General features: G+C 47.8%; 2 protein-coding genes across 5 annotated transcripts in view; one reads left to right on the top strand and one right to left on the bottom strand.

The window, feature by feature from the left end:
* Positions 1–1,824: 1,824 nt before the first annotated feature.
* On the top strand, positions 1,825–14,150 carry FGF16 (fibroblast growth factor 16). Its single transcript, XM_076347427.1, has 3 exons — positions 1,825–2,101; positions 8,567–8,670; positions 13,116–14,150. The coding sequence occupies exons 1-3, from the start codon at positions 1,825–1,827 to the stop codon at positions 13,359–13,361; spliced, it is 627 nt and encodes a 208-aa protein (XP_076203542.1). The 3' UTR covers positions 13,362–14,150.
* Positions 14,151–20,676: 6,526 nt separating this feature from the next.
* ATRX (ATRX chromatin remodeler) overlaps positions 20,677–27,733 on the bottom strand; it is an 89,735-nt gene continuing 82,678 nt past the window's right edge. For all 4 annotated transcript variants that reach the window (XM_076347421.1, XM_076347423.1, XM_076347422.1 and 1 more), the window contains 5 exons: positions 27,582–27,731; positions 26,253–26,378; positions 25,197–25,292; positions 24,490–24,618; positions 20,677–23,643 (listed from right to left, as the gene is read on the bottom strand). In XM_076347421.1, the coding sequence (XP_076203536.1) occupies positions 23,365–23,643; positions 24,490–24,618; positions 25,197–25,292; positions 26,253–26,378; positions 27,582–27,731 (780 nt within the window). In that variant the 3' untranslated portion in view covers positions 20,677–23,364. The remainder of the gene's footprint in view (positions 23,644–24,489; positions 24,619–25,196; positions 25,293–26,252; positions 26,379–27,581; positions 27,732–27,733) is intronic.

Genomic DNA, 27,733 nt, shown 5'->3' with positions numbered 1-27,733 from the left:
GAGCACTGCCTGGGCCTGTGGGGAGAGGAGGCTGCATGCCTCCTATCCCCTTCCTCTGGGGTGGATGTGGGGAGAAGCACCTCACTGTGGGGTGAGACCTCCTGAGGGGAGAGACCCACTGAGGGGGTATCCACTGTGGGAGGGAGACTCTCTGGGGGGGAGAGACCTGCTGAGGGGATACCCATCATGGGGTAGACTTGCTGAGGGGAGACCCACTGAGGGGAGAGACACGCTGAGGGGAGATCTGCTGAAGGAAGGCAGCTGCTGAGGGGATAGACCTGCTGAGGGGATACCCACCATGGGGGGACCCGCTGAGAGGAGAGAGCTACTGAGGGGAGAGACCCCACTGAGATGAGACCCTCTGTGGGGATACACCGTGGGGGAGACCCGCTGAGGGGAGCACGACCGATACCTCAGCTCTGGCCGCTGATGCCCCCCGAAGGAGCCGCTGCGGCTCGGGGCGTCTCCAGCAGCAGAGCGGGCTGGTGGCCTGGGGGCAGTTTTGGGAGTTTGTCTGTGGTTGTCTCTGGCCCCTGGCGGGGCCCGAAGGAGGGCGTTGGCGACACCTTACTTCAGGGACATGAAAGCCCAGTCCGACTCCCCAGCCTACCGGGGCTTCCTCAGCTCCCCGTCGGCGGGAGGCGACGAAGTGGCGGCCACCCCGGTCCCCAGCGCCCCGGGCCGGCGGGGCAGGCGCGGCGGCCGTGGCGCGAGCAGCAGCGCCGCCTGGCGGGCAGGGCGGCCGCGGCGGGGAGCGGAGGGGGCGGCCGGGGCGCAGGGGGCGGCGGCGCGGGCCCTTCCCTCCCGGGCCTGTCTGCGTTCGCGTTCCCCCCCCCCGCCCCGCACGTCTCCCCGAGCCTGACTCCGTCTGTCTGCAGCGCGGCCGGCAGCTGCCGTTACAGATACGGTGTCGGCGGGCCGGGGAGAGCGCGGAAACACCTGTTTCCAACATGGGGAAGGTGGGGAAGGGAGCCCGCGGCGGGGCCGGGCAGCGCCGCCCGCCCTCCCTCACCTCCCGCCGCCTGTAAACCCGGCCGTAAAGCCCGGGGGATCGCTTTTCAAAAAGATCGCTTTCAATTTTTACACATTCATCTGAAAAAACGCGTCTCGAGCCCTCTCCTCACGTGTTATTTTTTCCACCGTGTCCGTTTGGGGGGATGGGGGGGCACGGTCGGGGCTGAGGCGGCGGCGGCGGCCCTGACAGACCCGACGGCCCTGACAGACGCGGCCCGACCCGCCGCCTCCGTGCCGGGTCTGGGGGGAGGCGGCTGCGGGGGGACGCCCGCCGAGGAGGGCCGGGAGAGGGCCGGAGGCTGCCGGCGGTGCGGAGGAGCCGGGGCGGGAGCGGCGAGGGCCGGCAGCGCCGCGCTGCATCCCCGGGTGCGTGCGGGGGCTCCATGATTTCATCGGCGGCTTCGCGGGGACCTGCCAAGAGCTGTTATGCCTCACTGCGATGTGTAGCTTTTTCCTGCCATTTTTTTCATAATAAAAGAGGGAGTGAAGCTGGCTTTTTTTTCTTTCCTTTAAAAAAAAAAAAAAAGCCAAATGGATCAGAGAAGAAGGGAAAAAAAAAAAGCAATAGCCAAAGGGGATGCCAGTGAGGTGTGGCTTGCATTTAAATATCCAATATGTCAATGTAAGGGGAGTGTGTACGTATATAAAGTGCAGTTTGCATCCGACCGCGGGACACATCCAGCTATGGGAGGCGCGGGGAGCGCGGGGCCGGGCCGGGGCCGGCAGCGCGGGGCCGGGCGGCCGCAGCCCGGGCTCTGAGGGGCCGCTCCGCTCCGCGCCGCGCCGCGCCCGCCCGCGGGCCGCGGCCCCATGGCCGAGGTGGGCGGCTTCCTGGGCGCGCTGGATCCCGACCTGCACGGCTTCCCCCCCGCGCTGGGCGGCGGGCTGCCCCTCGCCGACTCCCCCGGCTTCCTCAACGAGCGCCTGGGGCAGATCGAGGGGCGGCTGCAGCGGGGCTCCCCCACCGACTTCGCTCACCTCAAGGGCATCCTGCGGCGGCGGCAGCTCTACTGCCGCACCGGCTTCCACCTGGAGATCTTCCCCAACGGCACGGTGCACGGCACCCGGCAGGACCACAGCCGCTTCGGTAAGGGGCGCTGCGGGGGGCGGCCGGGCCGGGCCGGGCCGGGCCGCTCCGCCGCGGCTGGGTGGGGGCCCGGCCGGCCCGGGAGCAGGTGCCCCGCGTACAGAACTAATTACCCCGCTAATATAAATCATCCCGGGACGGATATAATTAGACTCTTAAACAAATGCGCTCACTCCCCAGCAATGCGGGAGTTTTTATTTCCAATTTCCTACTCTCCCGGCGCTCAGCCCTTCTGCAGGTGCACAAAAACGTGCCTTAGCAGGGGAAAAAAAATTAAATAAAAAAATTTTAAAAAAGAAAAAAAAAAGGTGCGGGTGGTGGCCAGCTCTAGCTGCGCCTCTGAACTTAGTGGTGAGGGAGGCAAAAGAAAGGAGGGAGCATGTTGGAAAAAGAAATTCCTAGCTTTTTTGGGTGGTGTTTTTTTTCCCCTCTTTTTTTTTTTGGCTTCCACAGATATTTGTGAGCTGATTTCTTTTACTTGCATGAATTTCATTAGAAGAGCGTCTCCCCAAAGCAGACAGGGATCAGTTGGCTGGATGGGTGTCAGAAGCTCGGTTTGGGGAGGTTATTGGAAAGCAAAGGGGAAGCTGAAGGGGGGAAAATGCTTAGGGGACCTCAGAAAGAAAGGAGAAGATGGAACAATAGGCAGAGCACCGTGGATTTACCTTGCCACCCGGGATACAGCTGGAAGACTGCAGCGCCTGTATCAGTGTCACACAAGAGCAGGGATCTCTAATGAGACTATATGTAATCTTCAAAAAATGCATCCCAAGCCACAGGCGAAGAAGTACAGTAAGTTTGAGCGCAGCTAAGAAAAATTCCCACTACTTCAGCATCTAGTGCAGGTGTCTGTGTAAGCTATCAACAAGTCCCATGCCAGTGATCTCAGCTATGTTGTCAACAGGTTGCAAGAAGTGCTCGCAAGACATTTTATAGTTTTCAAGTGATTTAACTCCTCAGTGAAAGGAATTCTTTTTTTGCCTTTACTTGTTTGCAACCGGTCCTTTCTGATACTCCAGGAACGCCGCTGCTGCTATTGTTGGTAGTTTAAGGCAGGTTTTTGGAACAATCGGAGCAGCTTATCTCCGTACTGCGCTTTCCATAAACACCAGGTGTGTGCATAGCATGTCCCTGCCTACATCAACAAGAAAGTCATAACCCGCGGGTCAGAGTCAGGTACTAATAGACTCGTGGGGCAAGCGTTCTTTAATTACCTCCCAAAAGACGCACATCTTCTAACCTTTCATGCTGCAATACACGATGGGTTTCCACGTTAAAAGAAACTGAAAGCAAATCCATTGCATCTGTTTGGTTTTAGTTCAATCTGCCACGTAGTATTTCTATCACTTCTTTTTACTTATCTTTATACAAGTAAACAGCCAGTTTCAAATGGCAGCATTTGTCTCAGTTCCATTTTTTATAAAGAACGAGTAAAATAAGTGTATTTCCAAACAAACTGGAAAAACGCATTAAACGGGCTAAAACTTTTCATGAATTTTGCACGCCTAAGCTTAAGTCACACAGTGCGTTCAATAAATCGAAACATTGGCATTCCCTAAGTGTTTTAGCAGTCAGCATCCAGCTACGTAAACTAGACCAGACTTCAGATATAAAATATTATAGTTTTCTGCTTCAGGGTTTTCCCAGAGGCAGTGTAAAATAAATAGTTATTTGTTGCAATTGCAAGACAAAGCCCCAAAGGATTAGACTGGAATCCTCGTGTTCAGATAAAGTTGGACTAAACCTCGCTTCAGCAGAGACTCAAAGCAATAACGTATTGGCACACAGTATTCACCATCTGCATTCAGTAGCCATGAATATTTAAATTCCAGTGTTACTGGTATGGTTCGTATTAGGATGTCATGTATCAATGCATTCCTAAATTTTGCATGCAGCAGTCAGAAAGCAGTAACTTATTACAGAAATAGGCAGCCTGAGCGATTCTGGGGAACTACGAAACTGTGGTGAGGGATACAGAGCTAGACGAGGGTTTCAGGGTAGCAGTTTAAAGCTGCCTTAAATCTAGGGGCATCTGGGGAAATACTTAGAAATCCAGTATGGCGGTTTGGTGGATCAAGCCCACACGGCTGGAAGGTGCTCCCTGATATCACGAGCAGATAATTAATGTGCTCCATGGATGGCTGCGACACCGCAGCAGAGGCACGTATCCAGCTGCAGATGGGATGTAGGTTGGAACCGGACTTTGCATACCTATCTGCTAGTACTGGAAGGGGTTCAGGAAAAGATGGACAGTATCTGCACCCTCCCACGCGCAGCCATCCCAGAAGTTACCAGGTGTGCAAGACATCCAAGTCTTCCAGAGGGGAAAAAAAAGAGCCAAAGCCCTGGTGATGCAGAACAGAGTACCAGGGTCCTAACGGTGAGGGCCAAGGGAGGGATTCTTTTGTTGTAGCGCAGCATTCAGGGGATGTGCCCACAGGACACAGGGGAGGTAGCAGCATCGTCTACCCACGCTGCCTGAGCAATCACAGTAACTATTCCCTCTCATCTGTCGAGGACTGGAGCGTTCCTAAATAACACCTGTCTTGTGGAATGTGATATTTTATACTTGTAAAAATACAAATTCATGCAAGAACAATGGGGCGCAGCTTATTTTTCCTAGAGGAGGCTTAACGCAAAATTTGGTGAAGCCCTCCAGGATGGTTGGAAGAAAGCTCATTCTCACAGTAGAGAAGTGCCCAAATTTGCTCTCTGAACTGGCAGCTCCGCCTAAGTCATCCCAGAAAGAATAAAGTGCTTTCAAAAATGTATCTGTTCTCACTGCGTCTGCTAAGAACCTTCCTGTACAAAGAAATAAAGGACGGTCAAAATCTGGAGGGGGTTTGGACTGATATTAGCATCCCTATGAGAATCCTGAGAATGAAACAGAGATAAATTCGCCAGGAAAATCCCTGCCAGGAGGAATCGCTCCTTTTCTGCCTCATGTCTGGTTTACAGCAGCATTAAACAAGTGACAGCAACGGTGCTACTCTTAACTGCGAGCGAGGAGAGAAAAAGGCCTTGAGTTTGTACTGCAGACTAACATAGGCAGCAAATGAAGCTCTTCTCAGGTACGAACCTGCTAATGGATCTGTAACACAGCCTCTTAGAGAAGCTGATGAAACCTCCAAAGAAAGTTTTGCTGTAGATTTTGACATTCAGACCGTAGTGCACCTGTTGCTGAACAGTTGTTGAGGTTTTTAGCCGAAGCTTTAGGTTTGTAGCCATTAATACAACATCTGATGTTTCTGTACCCCTGCTCCTGAATATAGTCATGTAAGAAGAGACAGGTGCAGGGAGCTGAATTGTTCTTTGAGGGATGGTTTATAGTAAGGCGAGAGTGTGTGGGTCCAGCCACGGCAAAGCTCAGGAGATTATTCAGTGCTTTGGTGGTAAATGAATCCAGTTGGAGTCTTAATCAAATCTCTCCAAATATTATCTAGAAAGGCTCAAGGAACACACAGAATGAATAATCAAAGCACAAAAAAAGAGGCAAGTCCTGGGGGAAAGAAAAAAGGAAAAGGGAAAAAAAAAAAAGCATGTTCTACCACAAAAACACACCGCTACAATTGGAAAGAAAATTCTTGAGCTGGCCCCAGTGGCCGCTCCCTGTGCTGCTAGAGATCAGATGTACGAAGCTGCAATTTTGTCTAGCAGTTGGAGTGAGTTAAGGACAGGATGGATATCCGCCCACATTTTTTCAGCCTTCACTCTGTCTCCTGACTTTTGTGGGTTTAAGTTACGTTCTTAATGCTATTTCAACATAGTCATCTTCCGTGCACGTCTCTAAGTGTCACTCAAAGATCAGAAAAGGGGAATATTGCAGGGGACATTGTCAGAAGAGATTGTCATGGGCACACCTTGAAGAAATTTCGTTTGCAAAACCAGGAAATATTCACCCAATCTGCACCAGATGAGGGGTGTCTCACCCACCCGCTCAGAGAGGGAAGACACTAATGCTGCTCCTGGGTTGCTCCTTAACAGATCTTTGGAGACCTGGGTTCATGTACCACGTACAGACCGTGCTTGTGGGTATACTCAAGGAAAGCTCTTGGTTTCCCTGCCTCAGACATCCCTCGGTTTCTAAATGGGACCAGCAGCGTTTTCCTGCTTCCCAGGGGTGACAGAAGACAAATTAAAAAAAAATACGCTGGTGCTGAGGACTGTGTTTGTACCTATAGGAAGGTCGATCTACTGCTCTCCAGTTATCAGATATTTTTCACTTGAACATCCACTTGTCTCCAGCCTGGGAAGGACTCCCCCGTTTCTGGGTATCCCTGTACTCCTTTCCCCCCTGTATTACTTTTTACACTCTCTCTAGTTGTTGTCAGTCTTCCTTCACTCCCTCCTTTTCAAACAGTGGCTGTCGTCATTTCTGTCCTGCAGATGGGAGAACGGAAGCACACAGAGTTCAGTAACTGCCTCCGCGTGTCAGAACCGGTGGGTAGCGGAGGCAGAAGACCACCCCTCATCCTGCGCCTCTTCCCTCCCTGGTCGTGCTTCTTTTCAGATAAGAAACCACAGTAACTACCGGGGAGCGAGCAGAGCAGAGCCAGGGTCCTGGTTTGCCTGCCTGGCTTGGGAAGGCTGCTGGCATTTCTGAAGGCAGTATGTGTCCCCAGGCTGGGGCTGAGCGTATTTCAGTCTGGAAAATGACTGCACTGGTCCATAAAGCACGTTTTCTGTTTGCTTCCCTGTTTGTCTCGAGGAATTGCTGCTCCCAAGTCCATATTTCATCTCCCCCCACCCCCAGCACCCGCTGGCTGCAGGGAGGGCTGGATTCGATGCACAAGCCCCAGAGTAGGCAGGGCAAAAAGTCTGATATAAGGTAGGAAGACTAATTCTTGCACCCAGCATAGCTGCCAGCATCTGACTGATGAGTCTGCGTTGAGCGAAGGGGGACAGAGGTGTCCACCGCCATCTGGTCTGTCCTATATTTAGGCGGTGATGCAGTTATAGTCCGAGAGTTATTGCATCCACGCCTGGCTGAGCAGAAGACACATGCTGAGGGGTGACCGGGAGCTGCGACTGCTGCTGAAGTCAGCTGGCTCAGGTGGCCGCTCGTCACGCGGTGATTTTAGACTTGAGGCATACTTTTAAGAGGAGCTCTGGGACGTAACCTGATCAGAGCGGCAATTGCTCAGGACTGGACGTTTTGGGAGCTATATTAAGAGACCTGGAGCCACGCTAAAGGTTAGAGCAACTTTGTCCTCTTGTCAATGGAGACGTCTTGTCCAGTCATTAGATGGGATGGTGAAAACCCTCTTCCTTCCTTCCTTCTGCTGCTACCTCCCAGCTAATTAATTCAGCACTGGACACGGGCAAGGACTGCCCGTTACCTCTAGCTCGGGAGCGTGTGATATCCAGAGTCTAACACAGTCCCACTAATGACTTCAGGAGGTTTTCCTGTGAAGTTTGAAGGTCTCCACTTGCGATGTTGGCTTTGTTCAAACCTGTTAAAAACACACCTACTTGGGGGCTCTTTGTTTTTAAGCGCTTCACCAAGGGTTCTATTACAAGTCTTTCCTCCATCAAAACAGCTGCCATCCCCGTTACCGGCAGCAGGGGTGCAGCAGGCAGCGTGGCAGACCCCGCTAATTTCTTTGCCAGAGGAAATGAGGCTGCCCCTCATTATTTAGAGTATCTGACACCATCATTGTAGGCTGAAGCCCATGGGTAAAATGGTTGCTCTCGCAGGGCCAGGGGTGGCTAGGACGGATGCTGCTGGACCGGGAAGGGGCTGGCATGAGGCTGGGGCAGGCAGCAGGACATACGGGGCAGGAGGGGGTTTCTGGCAGTAACGGTGGCAGGGGGTGATGGAGGAAGGAGCAGCAGCTCCCCGGTTCCAAAGGCTGCAGAGGAAAATGCATTTCCACCTGCGTATATTTGAAGTTGGATTTTATCCCTGCGGCTTGTATATACATCTGGGGGCGGCAAGTACCCCGCTGGAGTGCCAAGATGAAGACGGCCCTTGCAGACATCTCTTCTAGTGCTTTTTACTTATTTTTATTGAACTCATCACTTTAAAACATGTGGGACTATCATCTCAAACCAGAAGCCCCATGGAGACAAAAATCACTTTCCTTTGGTGAAGAATAAAACGCAGCGTGGTAACAGCCTTCTGAAATTTCTAGTGGGCCAGGCACAAGTTTCTACATCTGTCTTCTTGGTGATAATTAGGAAAAAAAAAAACCAAAACAACAAAACCTAGCAAACCTTTTCTCATTAGCAAAGGTAATTCCTCTTGGGCAAGTCAAATACGCAATGCTGGGGAGAAGCCTGGAGTGGAAATCAGAAAATTGCACGCGTACGGGACTACAGATTTAAGAACTGTGTCATTATAAATAAGGAAAACGGGGTCTGTAGGAAGCTCTGCAAAGGTTGGGAAAGGCTGGTTCGCGTTTGTCACTGGAGCCTGGTGTTGGTTTTATTCTCTGTATGATTTGGACTTCTTTTCTGTTTTAGGGATTTTGGAGTTTATTAGCCTGGCAGTGGGGCTGGTGAGCATCCGTGGGGTGGACTCAGGACTCTACCTCGGCATGAATGAGAGAGGCGAGCTGTATGGGTCGGTAAGTTTAAGGTTTTGTGCTGATTACAGCACTATATAACATACGCAGCAACACAGGCTGCGGGGCCTCATCGGCATCACGAGCTGTGTCTGTCTCAGACCTCCGAAGTCCTTGGGCTGCCACATACCTCCATCCTACCCGGGATGCCACTGCTTTTATAACATAAATGATATATATGAAATAGGGCTGTGGAGGGAGGATACACTCGTGCGGTGAGAGCCCATGGTGGTGCCCAGCCCCTGGACACCGCTTGGGGCAGTGCCTGGGGAGCTGGGGGGGCTTATTGAGGTTTTGCCTTTCAGAAACAGCGTGGCAACAGTCAACTAAAGGCAAAAGGGAAATTCAGCATAAAACCAGGGGCTGCTTGTGTGTTTTCATTGCCTGAGAAACACATCAATTTTATTCTCCGCGTGATCAGGATCTGCACCTATCTGCGGATTTTACATTTATATTATAGCTCTTTAACTAACGGAAGCTGAAGCTGTGGTCTGAGTGTTATTTGAATATAACATTCTCTACAAGTCCTTTTAGGAGTTTAAGGGAGTTGCTCATCATTTTCTAGAAGTGCCCTTTTCAGACTAAAATTTGCCGTGTTTTGCCAACAGCCAGGTGTAAACTCCTTGTTAGTTTTTCACTCCACACAAACTCCTGAATACCTATAAACTCTTCCTAACGTCGCCTGTAGCAGATTCTGCCCCATCCTGTGTTGCTGTAGGACAGAGAAAGCAGAAGACACCCTGTTTCCAGTCCGGGCTCAGGTTTCTAGTGGCAGCTTGTGAGTTTGTCATTTGCTCCCTTGATTTGGGCCGTGCCCTTAGAGCCGTGGCTCGCAGGTTGCACTGCCGCAGCCGGGACCCGCTCAGGTCCACCTCGCTGCTTTTCTGCCCAACGTTACTGAACCTGCACCACCCTGTAAACCACTGTGAACATGGGCAGGTGCTCTGTTGAGCCAGCCCCAAAAAGCGAGCGTATGTCAGGGTTTTGCTGGATGAAACACCCGCACATGGAGTGAACGCTTCTGCAAAGCTCAGCCGGGACTGCGGGGAGGGGGTGCTGTGAAGAGCTTTGGCATCGCAGGTAAAGTCTCCATCAACCTGAAGAGAGCCAAGCTGTCCTCTGCTTCTTTCAATTTAAGTGTTAAGACTTGCAGTCAAAATGTCAGGTCTTAACAACCGGGCAGAGGTGCTTCCTACAGGTTAATTTAACTCAATTCCTAATTATTTAACTCAACGCAATACAAAATAGTTATTTCTAGTTAGCTAGAAGAATCATTTCTATTTTGAAAAAGTAATTGCATTCTAGATAGCCATTTTTAAGTTTCCTTTTCTGTAGCTGCTTCACTTCATTGGTGCTTTTTCTTCAGATGCCCCATTGCCTTTAATTCAACCCATCACCAGTGTGTGGGGTTTTTTTAAATGCCTCTTTCTAGATCACAGCACTACCCTCTGTGAGGATACTGATTTTTAAGGATGGATCACAGTAAATTTAAAATGAAATAAAGTAAACCAGTTTTAAACCGCAGCGGAAGGCACATACTTCCTCTAACCAAATCCGACCAATCTCATAGTGTAGAAATTTAAACTCCTGCACTCTGCATATACAGAAGCCTTCAGAAAACCTTTGCTTAGCAAACAGTAACAGTAAACCACAAGTTTCCATCATGTTTTCTTCTTCCACTCCCACCTGAGACTGCCACAGACCCTTTCACTATTTTAAGATGCAGTTGCTGATGTTTATATGGGATAATCAAATACTAGCATGCACCAATAACTGTTCTTTTTCCACTTCATTTCTGTAATAACATCTACCCTAAACAAAAGTTAAATGTGGAGACGGCGGTTAAATTACAAATCTGCAAGATAGATAAAAAGTAAAATCACCAGGATTCCATAAAACACAAAAAATCTTAAAGCCCACTTCAGAAAACAGGGCTGGAGCCTACGCCCATGCAGCAGCACCTCTCCTGTCAAACCCCGAGCCTGCTCGGCAGCTCCTGGAGTTGCAGCTTTTCCTTGTGCCTGCTGAAAAGGAGGACACAAGCCTGCATATTCCCTTCTGTGCTTTCAAACCCTGCAGCTCTGATTATGAATCAACAGTTTCATGATGGGTTAATTAAATTCTAGGGCCAGTGTTCATGTCACGACACAGAAACAAAAATAGGATAACATTTTACGACACTTTAGCTGGAAACAGAATTGACCTGAAGACATAACCATGGGAGTTTTCTCTCTGTCATTGCATCTTGTACAGCAGACAATACACTGACCGGACGCTGCAGGGACGCAGGCAAACCACTGATCCAAACTGTGCAGAAGGCATGAGCCAGGTCCCCAAATAACCCTGGAGTTTTAAAATCTGGGATACGTGGGTTGTACAATGATGGCTTTTCGAAATCGAAAGCCACTACAGTATTCTTAATTAAAGGTCCATAAAACAGCGCCTAACAACAGCATTAGCATTACAATGGTATTTTAGGAGATTACAGTACAGCGGTGTTTTTAAATTTTCAGCAAGTTTATTATTTCCCTCTGTGCCAATTTTCCCTGATCTGTGTGTCGATATAGCCAGAGCCAGCCATCCCCACAGCGACACGTGGAGTCCCCTCGGGACAGACAGCTTTTCTGCCTGTCCCTGTTGACCTGGTGCCAATGTTTCTGTCAAGCTTTCCACCAATTTCAGAAACGCAACTAACACTTAGAGCAGCAAAAGTCGCAGGCAGCACCTTGCACGCTGCTTGCTGATGTTTATATGGGATAATCAAATACTAGCATGCACCAATAACTGTTCTTTTTCCACTTCATTTCTGTAATAACATCTACCCTAAACAAAAGTTAAATGCGGAGACAGCGACAGCCCGACGGCGTCGGGCTCAGTGGGGACATCCCGGGGCTTGGAAAGAAATAAATCGCACCTTGCAGAGTCACCCCAGACTCTCCAAACGTTTTACACAAACACTGTACCTCCAAACAGCCCAGTGAAGAGCAGGTAAACCGGGACAACGCAGCAGCGCACGAGTTCAGCCGGTCAGCAGTTTCCAACATATTCTGAGTAGATGGCATCCTAAGGGAAGAAAAAAAAAAAAAAGTCTGTATTTATTGATGGATCTGGGAAGAGAAACCCCCAGTTCCCGGTTCCCCAGGTCTCAGACGGCAAGGGCTGTCGCGTAGGCTTTTGGAGGGCTCACGACTCACCTCAGGGTTTATTTAATTAGCAGCAAAACATTCAAAACAGGTTCTGAGCGCAGGTGAGCTCCTGGATCGTATTACAAAACATCTACGGCAGGCAGTAACATTTACTTAGCACTCTGGATGCTGTAGATAAGAACCATTCCCTACCTGAATAGTTTACAGTGTAGGTAGAGTGTTTGTAATATTACAGCATCCTACATTTGCAGACCGCCTTTCATCTGAAAGGACTCCCACGTCCCCCCCGGCAATCCCCCCGTGGGACGGGATGGGATGGCGGGTCCCGCTGGCAAAAGCCACCCACGTCCTCGCGGGGCAGGGGGACAGCCCCGCTCCTCGCTGCGGCTGGGCACGTCCCCGTAGCTGGCACGGGGGCGATGGGAGGGAGAGGGAAGGAGTGATGGGCATGAACTGAAAAGCCATCATCGAACGGCCGCTGCCGACAGCCCCTGGATGTAAGGGTTGGAGGAAAGGCTGGTTGCGGCCGCGGTGACACCGGTGCCATCCATCCCCCCGGCCCAGTGCGGGATGCACCGGCCGTGGGCTGGCACACGCTCATCACATCACCTATCGCCACCGTAAATCTTCCCCGGGGTTAGACATCCCCGGAGTGCTGCTCCCCATCCAGACCTCCCCGGGTCTTGTTATGGCCTCACATCACAGCTATCTGGCGCTTCAGAAGATGAAAGGCCTGAGGAATGCTTTCATTCGCACTGCAGTGTACGCTATTACGTGCCTTGAACTTTCAAAGCGGTGCTCGCTCCTGTTTAAACCCTTCAGATGCGCTGCCCGCTGCTTCTCCCGGGGTTGCCTTTCACCTAAGAGAGCGTTTTTGGGGTGTGTGTGGTACCTGCGGACGGGGCTGCGGGTGCCCTCTGCACCCAGCAAGCTCCAAACTCACACCCCGATCGCAGAGACCTGGCTGTCGGGTTTAGAGTTTTGCTATGGCCCTGTTTTATTTTTTTATGGGGCACCTTTGCAAAATGCACACCCACCTTCTCCTCCTCCTTTTGTCTCCTTCCTCCTCCAACTTCAGAGGTCTTTGGGTCCCGGCTTGTACGGTTTGTGCCTGTTTCCAGCTCTCACCCAGGGGAAACGTCCCCAGCAGCGCAGTCCTCGTCCTCAGGGGAGCCAGGAGAAGGTAGCTGGGAAAATTATAGGAAAATAAAGTGAAGGAAGGAGGAAAAGATTTTTTTTTTTTTTTTTTAATTTTTGACACAAATGTCTTTTTCTTCCCCTCCCGCCTCTGCCCCAACGCAGAAGAAGCTCACACGGGAGTGCGTTTTCCGAGAGCAGTTTGAAGAGAACTGGTACAACACATACGCCTCAACCCTCTACAAGCATCCCGACTCGGAGAGGCATTACTACGTGGCGCTGAACAAGGACGGCTCCCCCCGAGAGGGGTACAGGACTAAGAGACATCAGAAATTCACTCATTTTTTACCCAGGCCTGTGGACCCTGCCAAAATACCCGCGATGTACAGAGACCTCTTCCACTACAGGTGATGTTTCCTGCAGCTGCCCCGTCAGTGTACATACTTGGGCTCCCAAGCTTCTTCCCAGAGCACTATATTAATAGTCATTCCATCATTCCTGTAAGCGTAGATGACATAGGAAAGCACTTACATTGAATTCAGACACTGCTGTTCCTCCTTGTTTCAAGCGTATATCGAACCTGGGTTATTTATGGGGGTGGGGGCAGGGGAAGGGAGGGAACCCTACATATAATCTTTCGTTTTCATTCACTTTCTTTACCCGGTTGCTACAAGAGAGGCCGAATATTCAGTGTTACGGTTGCTTAAAGGAACAAGCAGGCGAGCAAACCTGATCACCAGGGCGGGAAAAAAAACAAACCACCAAACCTAAAAATGAAGAGAAGGAAAGAAAACAAAAGACCACAGAACTGCTGCAGATGCTGCTGCTAAGCTCGGGATGGTTACCTGCTAAGAAAAAGCCTTTCGAATGGTACCCTGCTTAAGCAGCCCGGGAGTTTGCTACATGGATGATGCTACGTGGACTGGTCCTGATGCGTGGGGTTTTTCCTGCTGTTGGGGTGGGAATGGGGCGAGGAACATTATTCAGATGTAAGCATGGATACTGTGCATAAGGACAAAACTATTTATAAAATGTATATGATATTTATTTTATATATTTATTTATTTCAAAATAATTTTATTTTTAATGAGAGATGCTATGACCGGATTTTCATCAGGAAGAATAAGGTCCTACTGAAACAGGAAAAAAAAAAAATGAGTTTTAAGAGCTTATCGGCAATAAAATTGTCTTTATATTGTAGATTTCTTGCTAGCCCTTTTTTTTGGCGCTCTGTAACAACTAACCCAGTATTTCCCCATCAGTATGAATATTAAGACCACCTCTAAAAAGGCTTTGTATGGTAAAGATAAATTACCTAAACCCCAAACTCTTGTACAAGGATGACATCAAATTATACCTGGAATGGACCTTGGAAGCGTGACCCTACTGAAATGACCAGCTGGGCGTCTAATGAACCATCATTTCCAAGAACTGCAAATCTAGCTCTCTCCTTCACTCTGACACGGGCAAAATAGGTCCTCGGGCGACGCCAAGCACCCGGCGCGGCTCAGCTTTCCTAGCCGTCGGATGGGATTGCCCCAGAGTGCGCGTCACCGCCGCTGCGAAGGGAGGAACCTCGCGGGCACGGCTGGCATCCTCGGGCTCTCCCTCACCTCTGCAGCCCCGTGAGCCCGGGAAGTGCCGGCGCGGCTCTCGGCGCGAGTCGTCGGCAGCTGAGGCGCTTCGGCACGTGATGCAGCCGCTGTGGATTAACCGTCCTGCCGAAAATCAAGCGGAGAAATATTTGGAGCATCTGCTGAGTGTTTGGATGGATCCATCATTCCTGCAATGAAACCACCACATCTCACACAAGACTTACCTGAAGCATCACGGAAAATCAGTGAAGAAAAAGTAGAAAGCAACAAAAGCAATTTAAAAAAACCCTCATTTATAAGCAATTACCGTGGATGAAGATCATCCCTGCAGGCAGTGCTTGGACGTTCGTGGCTACGTGGCATTTCCCTCTGCAGAAGCTGCCTGGTCACGCAGTCCCATCACCTTTCATAGTCCCATCACCTTTCCTCTGCCCCAGGGCAGTTCCTGCCTCCCGCTGGGCTCAGCCAAACCTGCCAGCGTTTTGGCAGCCCTGAGCCAGCTCCGCGTTTCCACCCGCTGCCGGCGCCGTGCCGGAGAGCCGCGGCCCTTCTCGAGTCAGGCTGGCCGGGCCAGGGACGCTCACGGTGGAGGCCTTGCTCTGCAGCTCGCCCCAGCAGCCAGCACAGGCCCTCGGTGACGCTTGTGCCACACGTCTGCCCTCGCTGCCTGCTCGGGATGTCGCAAAACTGCAGGGGAAGCTTCCAGGAACGATCCCGGCTTATTTTTTGTCCCCTATGATCAAGAGAGAGGGTTTTTAGCACATGGTGGGAGCAGGAGCGTGTTGTACAGGCACTTTGCAGCATGGATGAGAACTTGGTATGAAATGTGGTTCTCCGGCGCGTGCAAAAATACATACAAATACTGATGTAGTGGCTTTGAGTTGGGGTTTTCCTTATCACAATTGCATTTTTCACAGTGTTGTTTCTCAGCCTCCCCCTTGCAAAGCAGTCGAGGTAAAATCTCAGCTCCTTCAGCTTCAGTCCATGAATTCCCAGAGCGATTTCACTGACTTAGGGACGATCCACACCAGCTTTTCACGAGCTGTGCTGCTAACGGAGCAGCAGCCCTGGTGCCCAGCTCTGCTCCCGGCCGTCTCTTGCCCTCTGTGCCACCTCCCGCATCCCTGCATTGTCCCTTCGCTGTCCCAACCGCTCCCGCGCCGGGCGCAGCGGGTGCAGCAGCCACCAGACGACGGGCTGTGGATCACAATGAGGAGATTACAGGAGCTTTACCTTGAATGATCCAGACATGAAGGAATTTAATCCTGTGTTTGAAATAAAAAGTGTTTATTTACCTTCTTCCTCTGAGTCACTGCTGAAACATCTCATCCTCAGCCGCCATGTCGGGAGCACAATCACTCATGAAAAGTGTCCTAAAATGTACTTTTGACCTTCCCCCCGCGCGAAGGGAAATCCCTCAGACCTCAAGCTTCGCTCTGCTCCCCAGGATGATCCTGCCTCCCTCTAGCCAGGGCTTTCCATTGCGCTCGAGGATAAATCTAGCGGTTAAGATCCTGCTCCTTTTCTTCAAAACGAAGGTCAAAACTTGATCTCAGCAATGCCAAGTACTTTTTTCACCAACTCGAAAGGGAGCTGATTTGGCCCGTGCGGGCAACGCGGTGGACTCGTTCGTCTGATACCCTAATTGAAGAGCTGCCTCGGCAGAGCCTCCTGCTGCAAAGGGATGCGCAGGTGCGAGGGACGGTGTAAAACACCTTTTCAGGATCTGGGTTCAAAAAAACCGATAGTTGCAAACAACAAAATCCACAAAGAATTTACTGAAAACCCCTTTGTAAAGGTTGGTGTCGTCTCCCACGTGGGACATTCTCTGAAGGGGGAATTCAGCATTGCTAAATCCCACCCGAATGGTTGCTTTCAGCAAGAATTTACTGGGTTTGGTTCTGGTTCAACAAAACACTTCAAGATACAAGTAATCTGACTGACCTGGGAGCTTAATAGCAGCGGAATTAACAACCGCAGACTGTGGCTGCGTTTTGTGTGGCACGGGGAGCAGTCAGCGATGCGCAGTGGGTGTTTTCACGTGGACACACTCACCTCTCCGGCCCGTCCCCGCGGCGGAGCGGGCTGTCGCCTCGTCCAGCCGTTACCCCACCAGCTCCCACTCTGCCCGGCGAAAGCCAACGGGAGACGCCGACTGCTCCTTTGGCTCGGGCGCTTTTCCGGGGCTGGCAGATGGACCCTGCAGCCGGGGCGGCGTACAGGGCCTCGGCCGAGGTGCATCTGCTCCGGTGGTGGTGGTCGGGCCCGAGGGGCTCCCCTGCTTCTGCTAGGAAAGTTTTAGAGGAAAATACGTTTGCGATGCTTCAACCTGAGAGACTCTCTCCTAAATTAGCAAAAGGAAACGTCAACATACGTTTGGGATCTCGGCTCATATAGTTTCCATGCGCTTCAAAGTTACAACGGCCAGCTGAAAAACTTCTCCCAAAGGGAAGGCAAAGGTGGCTGGTGCGGGGGGCGGCCGCAGTCCCGCAGAAACCCCGCTGCGCCCTTCACCCCCCCAGTGCTGTTTTACACAGAAAAAGCCGTGGGTCTGAAAACACCACAGTAAACAGGACAAAAGGCATTGCTTTCAACCCTTCTCCTTCCACCCGAGAGGGCTGGGCACGTTGTGAGGGAAACATTATCCCGGGAGCAGCTGTGCAAAGCAGGAGGGAGGAGGTCGGCGGCAAAGAGATGGGCAATTTCTTGAGTCTCGCTACGGAGGGATTCAGAAACGGAGGGAAACCCTCTGTGTGAAGCCAACATGGCGCTGAGCACAGCACAGCGCAAACCCAGCGAAAGCGTCCGTCTCCCCAGCTTTGGCGCGTGACCCGAGGCACGGGGACGGTCTGGGAGGGGGCTGAGGAGACAGACCTACAAGTGGCAACGCACACGTGGCCTTAGGCCCTGCGGAGACCCCGCTGCCTGTGGGGAGCTTTCCTGGGTGGGACAGGCGGCTCAGGGCTCCTTTCTCTGGGGGGGGGGAAGGAGGGGAGGCCCCAGAGACTTACCTCCCCCGGAGAACGCGATGGAGAGCTCGAAACTGCAGAGGGAGTCCAGAAACTCGGCACCGAAAGGCAGGGAAGGGGCCCTTCTGGTTAGGTGCTGCTCCAGCTGGCAGTACGTCCAGAGAGATGCGTTGCAGCTGCCGGACCGTGGCTGAGATGTTCCTGAAAGGGCACCCAGGGATGGAGCATCCCCGAAGGAGAAGGGCTGAAATTCTTGGTGATGGTGAGACAAAGACATCCGCACCCCTTGGGATAGCGCTGGTGGTAGAAGATGACCCCGGGTACCTCATCCAAAGGACGATGTCCTCTCCTGCAACCCAGCGCTTGGAGTCAACTCGTACTCGCGGGTTTGGCTGAAACACCAACTATCCCGGCGGGGGGAGCGGTCTGCAGGGCAAAGTCCGGCTTCAGCTCAATCCAGGAAGCTTTATAATGACAAAGGTGCTGCGAGGAAATAAAGTGAGGTTACTGAGCGCTCCCCCTAAGCCACAGGACATACAATACACCGAGGGTGATATTTGGGTTACCTGATATCTCACTATCGTTTATTAACCAGCAGATGCGAATAAATTATTTCTCTGCTCTTTGGAGAACAAAACAGCGCCAAGGCCTTGCTGGAAAACCACTTGGATGGGAAACAACACAGTGGGGACCTGCTGCTGAAAGTAATTAGTGGGCAAACATACAACGTAGGTGCAATGTGCTGCTTCTCCAGGTGCTACAGGCACCCGGGGCAGCCATCAAAGATAGAGACACGGTCAGAAACGCAGGCACAGAGTCCAGCTCCTGGGACGGAGATGGGACACAGCAGGCAGTGCCGCGGGAAGGGCACTTTCTATGGCTGAAGCTCCACAAACGCAGCCCCTGATCCTGCTTTTAAGGTAAAGACAAAACACACCTGCAGTCAGGAGAGGGAGAACAAACGGCAAAACCCAGCACCAGAGCCTGTGATCCACGCACCGCCAGCAGCCAAAATGACAGCGTAAAGTGGAATTGTAGAGAGGAATTTAAACCAAGAGGAGTTAAGTCATGCAACAGGGAGCATAAGACTTACTTGCTTTGGAAAAAAACAATCAACTGCTTCGGAGGCATTAAATTCTCATCATGGAAAACAACCAAGGACGTGGTCTTGTACCTGCTCCGGCTGGGTTTGAGCAAGAGACCTGCAAAGCCAACTCCACCGAGGAGTCTCGGGCTCTTCCCTCACTGTACCAGGAAGCGTTTGGCACTAAGAGGCCCGTGACTGAGCGTGGCAGATCACCACCGCATGCGTGATCCGCGAGCGCACGCATCCGCCTGCGCTGCTGCTAACGGGCATCAGCAAGAACCCACAGAAATGAGAAACGCGCTTTGTGCAGTTGAATTATAAAAGTAGCTGTTGTCACCGCATTAAGCTTCGATTAATGCCCCAGGTATCAATTACCGTTTCACATTCAGCATCTCAAATAGTTTTCACCAGTCATTAAACACGAAGCTAAGGTGGCGTTTGAGATCAGCCCTCGAAAGTGGCCGAGCACAGACCCAAGGGGTGACCCCACCTCCCCCTGTGCTCACCTTCCCCCCAGAGCCCCCCTGCCCTTCTCCAGGGCAGCGTCCCCATTTCAGGCCTCAGCCCTTTCCCAACACCCTCCCTCGATCACCACCTCCTCCCAAGGCACCTCCTCACCGGGCACAGCAGGTACAGGAGCTGCGTCCAGATGAAAAATGCCTCTCTGCGTGTGCTGTGCGGCGGCTGCACGCGCGGAGGCGACCCAGGGTCACGCACAGAAGGATGAACCACTCATCCCGTGTGCACACGGCAGAGCGGGAGCTGCTCCAGACCGTTCGCTGCAGAGCGCCCGGCCTGCCGTCGCCGGAGGAAGGTTTGTGCACGCCTCCGAGACCCGAACCATCTCCGAGGCCACAGCTTGCTCTCAACCTTCCGCAGCAGCGCAGCTCTCCTGAAGACATGCTTGGGTGGAGTCCTGCTGGTGCTCTACGCTAGGACGCGTCTCCAGGGTGTGTCCTACAGCACAGAGGCTGCACGTGGGGTTATTTCGACACCTGAGCAGGTCTGGGAAGGGCAGTTCAGACGCTGCGTGCTTACGTGGCTGATGCTGCCACACCAGCATTTTTCCAGCCCATCTCCAGCTGGGAATGTTTAGGACATTTGTATTTCCATAAACGTTGAAAATTTATCCGACTCCAAAACTCTTTTTGCTTGAACCGACGAATTTACTTTTCTTTACCCTGCCCAGAGTGGTTCTGCTTTTAAGGTAAAGACAAAAAACCCCACAGGGTAAGCATTTAGCACCCGACACATCAGAATGTCGCTGTTCAGCGTTGGAGCACCTTGCGGGCCTGTTTTGGATGGGGGGGGACTCGTCCCAGGACGCTCCCCAGCCCGACGCGGACAGCCAATATCCAGCCTCCACCACATGCACAAGCCTCCCGCTGCCCTCCGTTAAAGTTTTTAATCGAGTTCAAAGTTACAGGGATATTTAAAAACACGTTGCTCACGCTGCCCCTTGCAGCACAATTTGATTATTTCACACCAGACACGATTTCCACGGCGTCTGCCCGTTCTCAGCCACCGGCATGACCAGCTGTACCTCCCCAAGCAGACCCAGCCGGGGCAGTAACGTGGCTGCAGCGCTGGCCAGGAGCCACAAAAAAGCTTCAAGTACAGGGAACGAGCATAGGGGCAGATTTAAAACACAGTTGCCACGTGGGGTTTTTTTGTGTAGAAAAGGTTTTTTTTGCCCAACAGGTGGGATTTAATAACTAAGAAAGGGAGAAGTACAATTATGAAGTTAAAATATGCAAGTAGGTTATTCTAATTTGACCAAGTAGAACTTCACCTCACTCTTAACAATTTACCATTGCTGGGCGATAACTCACTCTTCATTTGTAACAGACAGATTGGCTGCAGAAGCTGCTATTAATTCATGTAACTTGAAAACCTGGACCACAACTGTTTTCCCTACATGAAATTAACGGCTACATCCAGTCCCGGGTACCTCGCTGTGGAAAAAAGAAGAGAGCTTAAACTCAGAGCGCAGCGCAGTTCTCAAAAGACACGTTCTCAGCCTGTGTCCCTGCAGAGTTAACGCTGTATTGCGAATGTAGCACAAGGCACGTTGATGTATTTTGGTCACTTTATTAAATGAGATATTAAATAGTTTAAGTTTCAACTACTAAACAGCACTTTGAATGGTGAAAACACAGATAGTATATCGTCATACTTGAATGCTTCTTCTCTTTAAAAACACATTTCCAGTCCTTATATATATTACAAAACAGCCTTATAGGAAGAGGTGACACCTTTTCTATAGTACTTAAGATATTTAATACAGAACTGAAAAGCCATCTAATAGAAACAAAGGCAAGTCTTCACAGCTGTATGATTTCAGCAGCCAAAGCTGGTTGATGGACTGAAACATTACTATACAACTGGGACAAAACATATACAATATCACAATACTAAGCAAAAACGCTTTACATCCAAAGGAATAAACAGGTTACAAAATGTGGAGAATTTAGCAGGCAAAACTGTATTACAAGCAACATTTTTATTCGTCATCTTAAGCCATTTCATCTAGTTAAAACATCTAAAACAAATATAAAAGTGAGCCTCTTATTATCTTATTGATGTATGTTCTGTCTTTAAATATTTGTTAAAGCTTGATGTTATACTCAAAGCACATTGTTATGCAGCTAAAATGTCAAGTGAGAAACATGTACGCAAAGTGGTCCAAGTTTTATTTCAATGCTTATCTCGGATTTCTTCTTATGCGTTAGTCTTCTGTTATCCATAGTTTTGTCCAGAATGAAAAAAAATGTGCCTTTAAATGTTGCCTAAAACTTCCACATTTAAGTCTTTGAGTTACTGTAAAACTCCACTGAACATTCCCAGGTTTGGTAGAAAGTACTTCTCTTATTCACGACACGTAGGAATATCGGTGAGAGTTGCCCAGAGTACATTTGCCTTCAAATGTTTGTCTCCGTGTCTCACATTTCGTTTCTTCTAGTGTGGATACGTCTCTTTTTGCTCCCCTCCCCCTAAATTAAATTTAACTGTAGAGCTGGCAAAGCACTAGAGCATACGGAGGTTCTTTTGTGGTATCTTGTAATAAGAGTCCAAGACAGCAACTTGTTAGCTGGTTTTGCAACAGATCAAACAAACTCTGTTCAGATCACAAACCAAGTTTCAATCACAAAATGAAATGTCGCCTAAGATTTGCATATTTAGATGCAAAAAACCACTTGTCCGTTCAGGGCAAGAACTCAAACTCCTGCAAGAAACCTTCCAGAAACCAAAACAATTTTAGTTCATGTCAGCAAGTCAGAGGAGTCCAGCAATATCTGGAGCAAACGTCTCCATCCGCTCATTTCTCCAGAGTTCTCTGTAGTCGATACATCATTGCCTCAAATGTTCCTGTCACTTACTTCTACCCCCAGATTATAAACTTTTTTTTTTAGGGGGGGGAAGAATCAAACAAACTATATTCAAAGAAAAGCCCTATTTGTATTTAATTAGATCTTCACAAGCACAAAAAGTGTGGATAAAGAGAGTGCTAATGATATATAATAAACCAGAAATTTATCTCTGGTCTACATAAAACCAACCCCAAAATCCCAAACCAAAAAAAAAAAAAAAAAAAGGAAAAAATCAAGCTCTTTGTGTACTAAATCATGTTTTCACACAACGGAAAGGGAATGGGGAGGAGTGCATAACCAAAACTCTTATCTAATAGAGGAAAAGTTATTTCACTGTTCTGGCAGCTCTGGAAGTTGCTTCAGCACTTTCTTTGTATCGATTTTAAATCAGCAATGGTTCTGCCATTTTAAAGTTGTTTATGTAACAGGGTTTTGACCCTGGCCACCATCACTGTTTTAACCCCCAAAATACCAGGATTTTAATTTTCTTGGGCCATCTCCCATTGCCGGCAATGGGAAAAGACAGTAGCACCAGCATTGAGGAGTTAACAGAAATGTGCTTTGTATTGGACTCCGCGCAGCGTAAATGAGCGTGTGAAGGAAAAACATCTCCAACTCTGAGATCACCATTTGTTATTCCATCACGTAAAACTGAAAATAAAAAATGGCAGAAGACCAGGGAAGAACAGTCACCTTCCCCAAGTCACTATTTAAGGCTGTATACACAGTTTCTATGTAACTGCACGACTCAAAAGTTTCAGAGCAGTAGTATTTAAGAATATTGCACTCAATTCTGTTTCAAAGAGTATTTTCAGTTCCTGTTTCATTCAGCATAGATGATATAGTATGAGTCCAGACCTCAGTCATAAGGAAACTAGACTATTTCTGTTATAATATTCCCACTAATATAAAGAAATGGGTAAGCAGAAAAGTATTCCATAATTTGAGGAATCAACTCTAATCAAGAACTCAGCTGTTTACAACTCACATATGGCATACTGAAACATACAGACCTGCAGTCCTTCCTAAGCTTCTCAAATCTGATGACAGCTTCGCAGCCACTAAAAGCAAGCATAGGAGTTTAGACAGGAAACCTGTGGAGATGCTACTGTTACGGGAGGACTTGTTTTCACTGAAAACAACTTGTTATCTCCTGTACTCAACATATGTAAGAAGATTCTAGGCAACATCACTGACAACAGGGAAAACATTATGTCCTATTTAAACAAAGGTGAAACACTAATATGGAACATGGCATTTAAGGGGACCAACCAAACTTTTTTTTTTTTTTTTTTTTTTTTTTTACAGTTGAGTTCTGTTAAGCCATTGATTCCTAAAAAAATAAAAGTTCTTTCTCTGATTTTAACAATCCTTTAGGCTTTTAGTGCAAAATCACATTGATTTCCCTTGGGAAGGCCCTGGATTTTTGCCTCTCATTGGGGGTGGTGCTCGTTGCAACGGTGGTGGCTGCATACCACCAGACACTGACTGATACATTCCTCTCATATCTATCTGTTGGTAGTTGGAAGGATTCATGATTAAATTTGGAGGCTTTGGCATCATGAGATGACTCATTGCTGCTTGCTGGTAAGACATCTGCTGCTGTTGCTGCTGATTGTACTGCTGCTGTAGTCTTCTGTTCATAAGTATCCTCTGAACACAACTGATTAACTGTGAAGGGAAAGCAGAGCTGTTATAACTGCGCCACCCGTCTCAATGCTGCAAGTATCAAGTTCAGAGTTAAAATCAATTTGTTAGGGATAGCATGGCTGAAGGAAAAAAAGCACCATTGTTATCACCATCACTAATGTGATGGTATTCACAAGCTGATTACTGTAGAAACCATTTAGTAACACCATTTAGGGCTAAGTTCTCTTAATGACTTGCCTATTGTATTGCATGCAGCATTTAGGTAAGTTGCTACGGCAACATGCGCTGTACTGTGAAATTATTCCCAGGTATAAGTTACAACATTATTTGTCAGGTACCATTTATCTTCCCTTTGAAAGTCCTGCATGCGGACTGTCACTAAATGTTTGTTTGCCTAAGAGAAAACGCTTCCCATTGACATAATCCAGGCAACTTTCAGATTTTGCAAAATAATTCTAAGCTGAAAAAACATTCCCAATACTTTCTAAGATGTGCGTTTCGTAAGCTGCTTTCCGAGCTCCGGGAATCAGATTTCTCTTTAAGCCTCGTGACCTTCAAGCAAACTACTTCAACAGGAAAATCTGGCGAGTATTTTTTTTTTAAATGAGCTTCTCATGGAGTCTCCTTCGATGAGGCTGAGCAATGCAATCCAACAGACTGCAGAAGTCACCACCTCCTGATGTTATGTGTCATACACCGTTACACAACGCCAGCAAATACTTGATCCATTGAAACACACATTCTGTAAGTACATATTTATGTACCTAAACATACACTTCTGTTTTATGAACACACACATGCAAAGTCCATACTCAACATCCCAGTTCAAACACGGACAGTTGATGAAATAAATATTAGATATTTTACCATCTGTTGTTTAGTAAGGACATCGTTATAGATGGCTTCTCGGCGCTTGACATCAAGCTCCTGGCTTGCCTGTCTGCTTAGTGCCAGGGCCTGTACTTGGCTATCTGTGAGCGTTACATTTTCTTTCCACTGAAAAGGAAGAAAAAACAAAACCTTCTTGGCACTAGTCATTTTAACAAAAGCCTAATGGTAACTGAGCTCTTGCGTTATGTTCAGAGTTGCGTCAAGAGTTAAAACACGGCCCAATTTCCAGTAAATGCAAAATTATACTCCACCAGAATCTGAACTATGAGTTACTAGTTCTTCTAACTGCTAATTAAGGTAATATACCTCTAGATTATTGGGAGCAAGTGAGAAATGTGGCAGCCCAAGATAGACAGAAAGATAGATAGATAAGGACAAGATATAGGAAATAAATCTTATTTGTGTATAATTATTATTATTCTTCGTAGGAAATCAGCATTTTCAGAGCATGGCAAATAATTATGGATCTAAACTGCTAGTCCTCTAAGGCTCTATGTCATCTAGATACCATTAAGGGTTACTGCAAGCTGCAGGGATAAAGGTCAATACAAACTGGAAATTATATTCATTAATAATGCAATTAATTAGCTGAGTGACGATATACAATAGTAATTTCTTTGCCCGATAACGTTTAACATTTTCCCATCTCCTGATCTAAACCTACAGTTATCCATTTCACTCACTATGGTTGAAATGATGTCTTCAAGGGGCTGAATTCTTGCTGCAGTTACACTGTTGGTTGCTTCCACGACTTTCTCTCTTCCCTGATTAATAAGGTCCTGAGAAAACACCAGAAAATTAATTATAAAGCACAAAGAACACAGTTCTTTGCCAACCTTTTGTAAGTTTTCTTCATCTTTGCCTTGTGTACCTAGACTTTACTTGTTTCTCTCAATTTGCACAAGTCAATGAGTCTAAGCTTCCACACAACTGAATTTCAGCACAGAGTAACTGAACAACATGTATAAATCTGCCAATTTGTACAGTGGACAGTATTTATAGAAAACTATTTTTGTACCCAAAGGTTTTCAGATCATCACAGGAGTGCTACATTTCTACCCAGGCAAATTTTCTGCGATATTGACTTTGATAATGTTACAGTTTCAACTCATTCTATGTGCTCAAAATATTATCTATTATGCTAAATTATCTAGTCAATAAATAATAAATTATTATTTTAGCATAATACTGGCATATATTGTGTATTATTCCTCAGGTATATTCAACACAGGTCCCCCTGATTTCCACACTTTGTTAGAGGTTTTCAATTCTTTAGCACAGACTCCTCACCAGACACTAGTAGGTATCGTAAGACAACTGTGCTTCAACTCCTGCAGTTTACAGCCTGGCATCTTATTAGGAAGAAACGCCCTCAGCTACTTCAGCTAAGATGGCAAACCAAGACCTGAGGTAACTGAGGAACAGAGCATGCGTTCCTCTCCATTCCTTCTTGGAGAGAAGACGGATGGAGGTAGAAAGCTAGATGTGGTAATTAACGTCTGCAAAGAATGCAGTTAATCTTCTAGAATCCTGAGATACTACACAGGTATGGGTTTATATGCATACAAGTTAGACTTCAATATAGCTACACACACAAAAAAAAAACCCTGTTAAAGACAGGATACAATTACATAAGTATCAAGATATTTAAGAATGACATTATCCATTATTTGTGACGGAAAAAACCATGCATGCTTACAGCAACACCGACATGTTACGCTACTTGGATTGCTACTTACCTCCAGCTGTTGATTACTCATTGCTGACAGAGCACCCAAATTGAAAGGAATATATGGTGTTTGAGAGTTGAAATTTGTGGGAAGCATATTGGTCCCAGTTGGCATGTTGAAACGCATAGTCAAGCCCTTAAAAAAAAAAACCACAAAATGCACTTGTATTTGAGTAACTCCGATAATTCATGGTCTTCTATAATAACGCATGAAATACCATACACAGAAAAACCAGCCCTTAGAGAAGACTACAAGCACTGTATGTTGCGCATGAAGGCTAACCTATCTCAGTAAACTGAAGATCCTTTCCAAACCTCAATTCAGAAGGACATTTTAATCACGGAGGAACCGAAGTTCTAGTCTTGAGTAATACAGGAGTTTAGCTTAATTATAATTATTTGGTACACTAAGAAAAAAAATGACCAAGGCTTATTAGTATATCTTAAGTTGTTTAAGATGCACTTTTTATATTGCAAACCCGCTACTTAATGTTGAGTTTGACCTGACTGTAATCAAATTTTGAGGAAGTAAAAGGCATAATTTATTAGCAGGAATATAAAGCTCACCTCGCATATGGATTTCTCATACGACAATTTCAGTGCTTACTGTATTATGTCTTCCTATTTCTTCTCCCTCACAAAACCTTCTTCTCAATACTCCATTTTATTTGTTATTTGTTCACTCAAGATGGTCAGTGGCAATTATACATCCACTTTTTGTACTTTCAGATTACTGATCAGATCTGAAGACCAAACTTTGCCTTTCCAGGAATTTTCTGCTATTAGACTCCAGTTACACCAAGTTATCATATTCCTTTTGCAGTAAAAAAAATCCCAAACCTGTAGCCAATTTACAATTTTCTTCATTCTACCACCTGCTTAAACATCAAATAAACAAGACACAGGGAATAACTGGGGGGGGGAGCAAGCTTTTAGGTCCTTTCTGGGAAATGCTTATATGTTTGTGGGATCGTGACAAAAAATTCTGCAATTAATTGTATACCTTTAATGGAGCTAGAAATTTCCCTCAAATGGTAAAAGAGAGGTATTACACAGGACACCAGTTGAGTTTTATCATGAAATAGAAAAAAATGTGTGTGTAAAAGGAAAAAGTAACTTTTAAATGAAAGTAACAAAGAAAATACACACAAAAGACCAGCATAGAAAGAGCAAACAAGACACGGTATATCTCCATTTTTCATATGTCAAAATTTGCTTTACATATCCATTTCTTGGCCTATAAGAAAATTAATTTCCCCAAAACAAACTGAAAAGGTAAGTGGTACTTAAATGTGGAAAGGTTATTTTCATATACGTAAACCTGATTAGATAGCTTTACCTTCTTTTCTGCTTCATATTCTGCCCATGCTGCCTTCCTTTCTTCTTCAGTGAGTTCCTCTTCCTCCTTATGGTCCAGGAGTGAATCATGTTCGTGATATCCAACTATATACTCTTTATTGATTTGAAGCAATTCTGCCAGAATTGTATCCT

Source organism: Aptenodytes patagonicus, chromosome 9 (assembly GCF_965638725.1).
Source record: "Aptenodytes patagonicus chromosome 9, bAptPat1.pri.cur, whole genome shotgun sequence".
In the NCBI taxonomy this organism is placed as follows: Eukaryota; Metazoa; Chordata; class Aves; order Sphenisciformes; family Spheniscidae; genus Aptenodytes; species Aptenodytes patagonicus.
The sequence above is the reverse complement of the archived record's forward strand: the minus strand, read 5'-3'. Positions and strand labels throughout refer to the sequence as shown.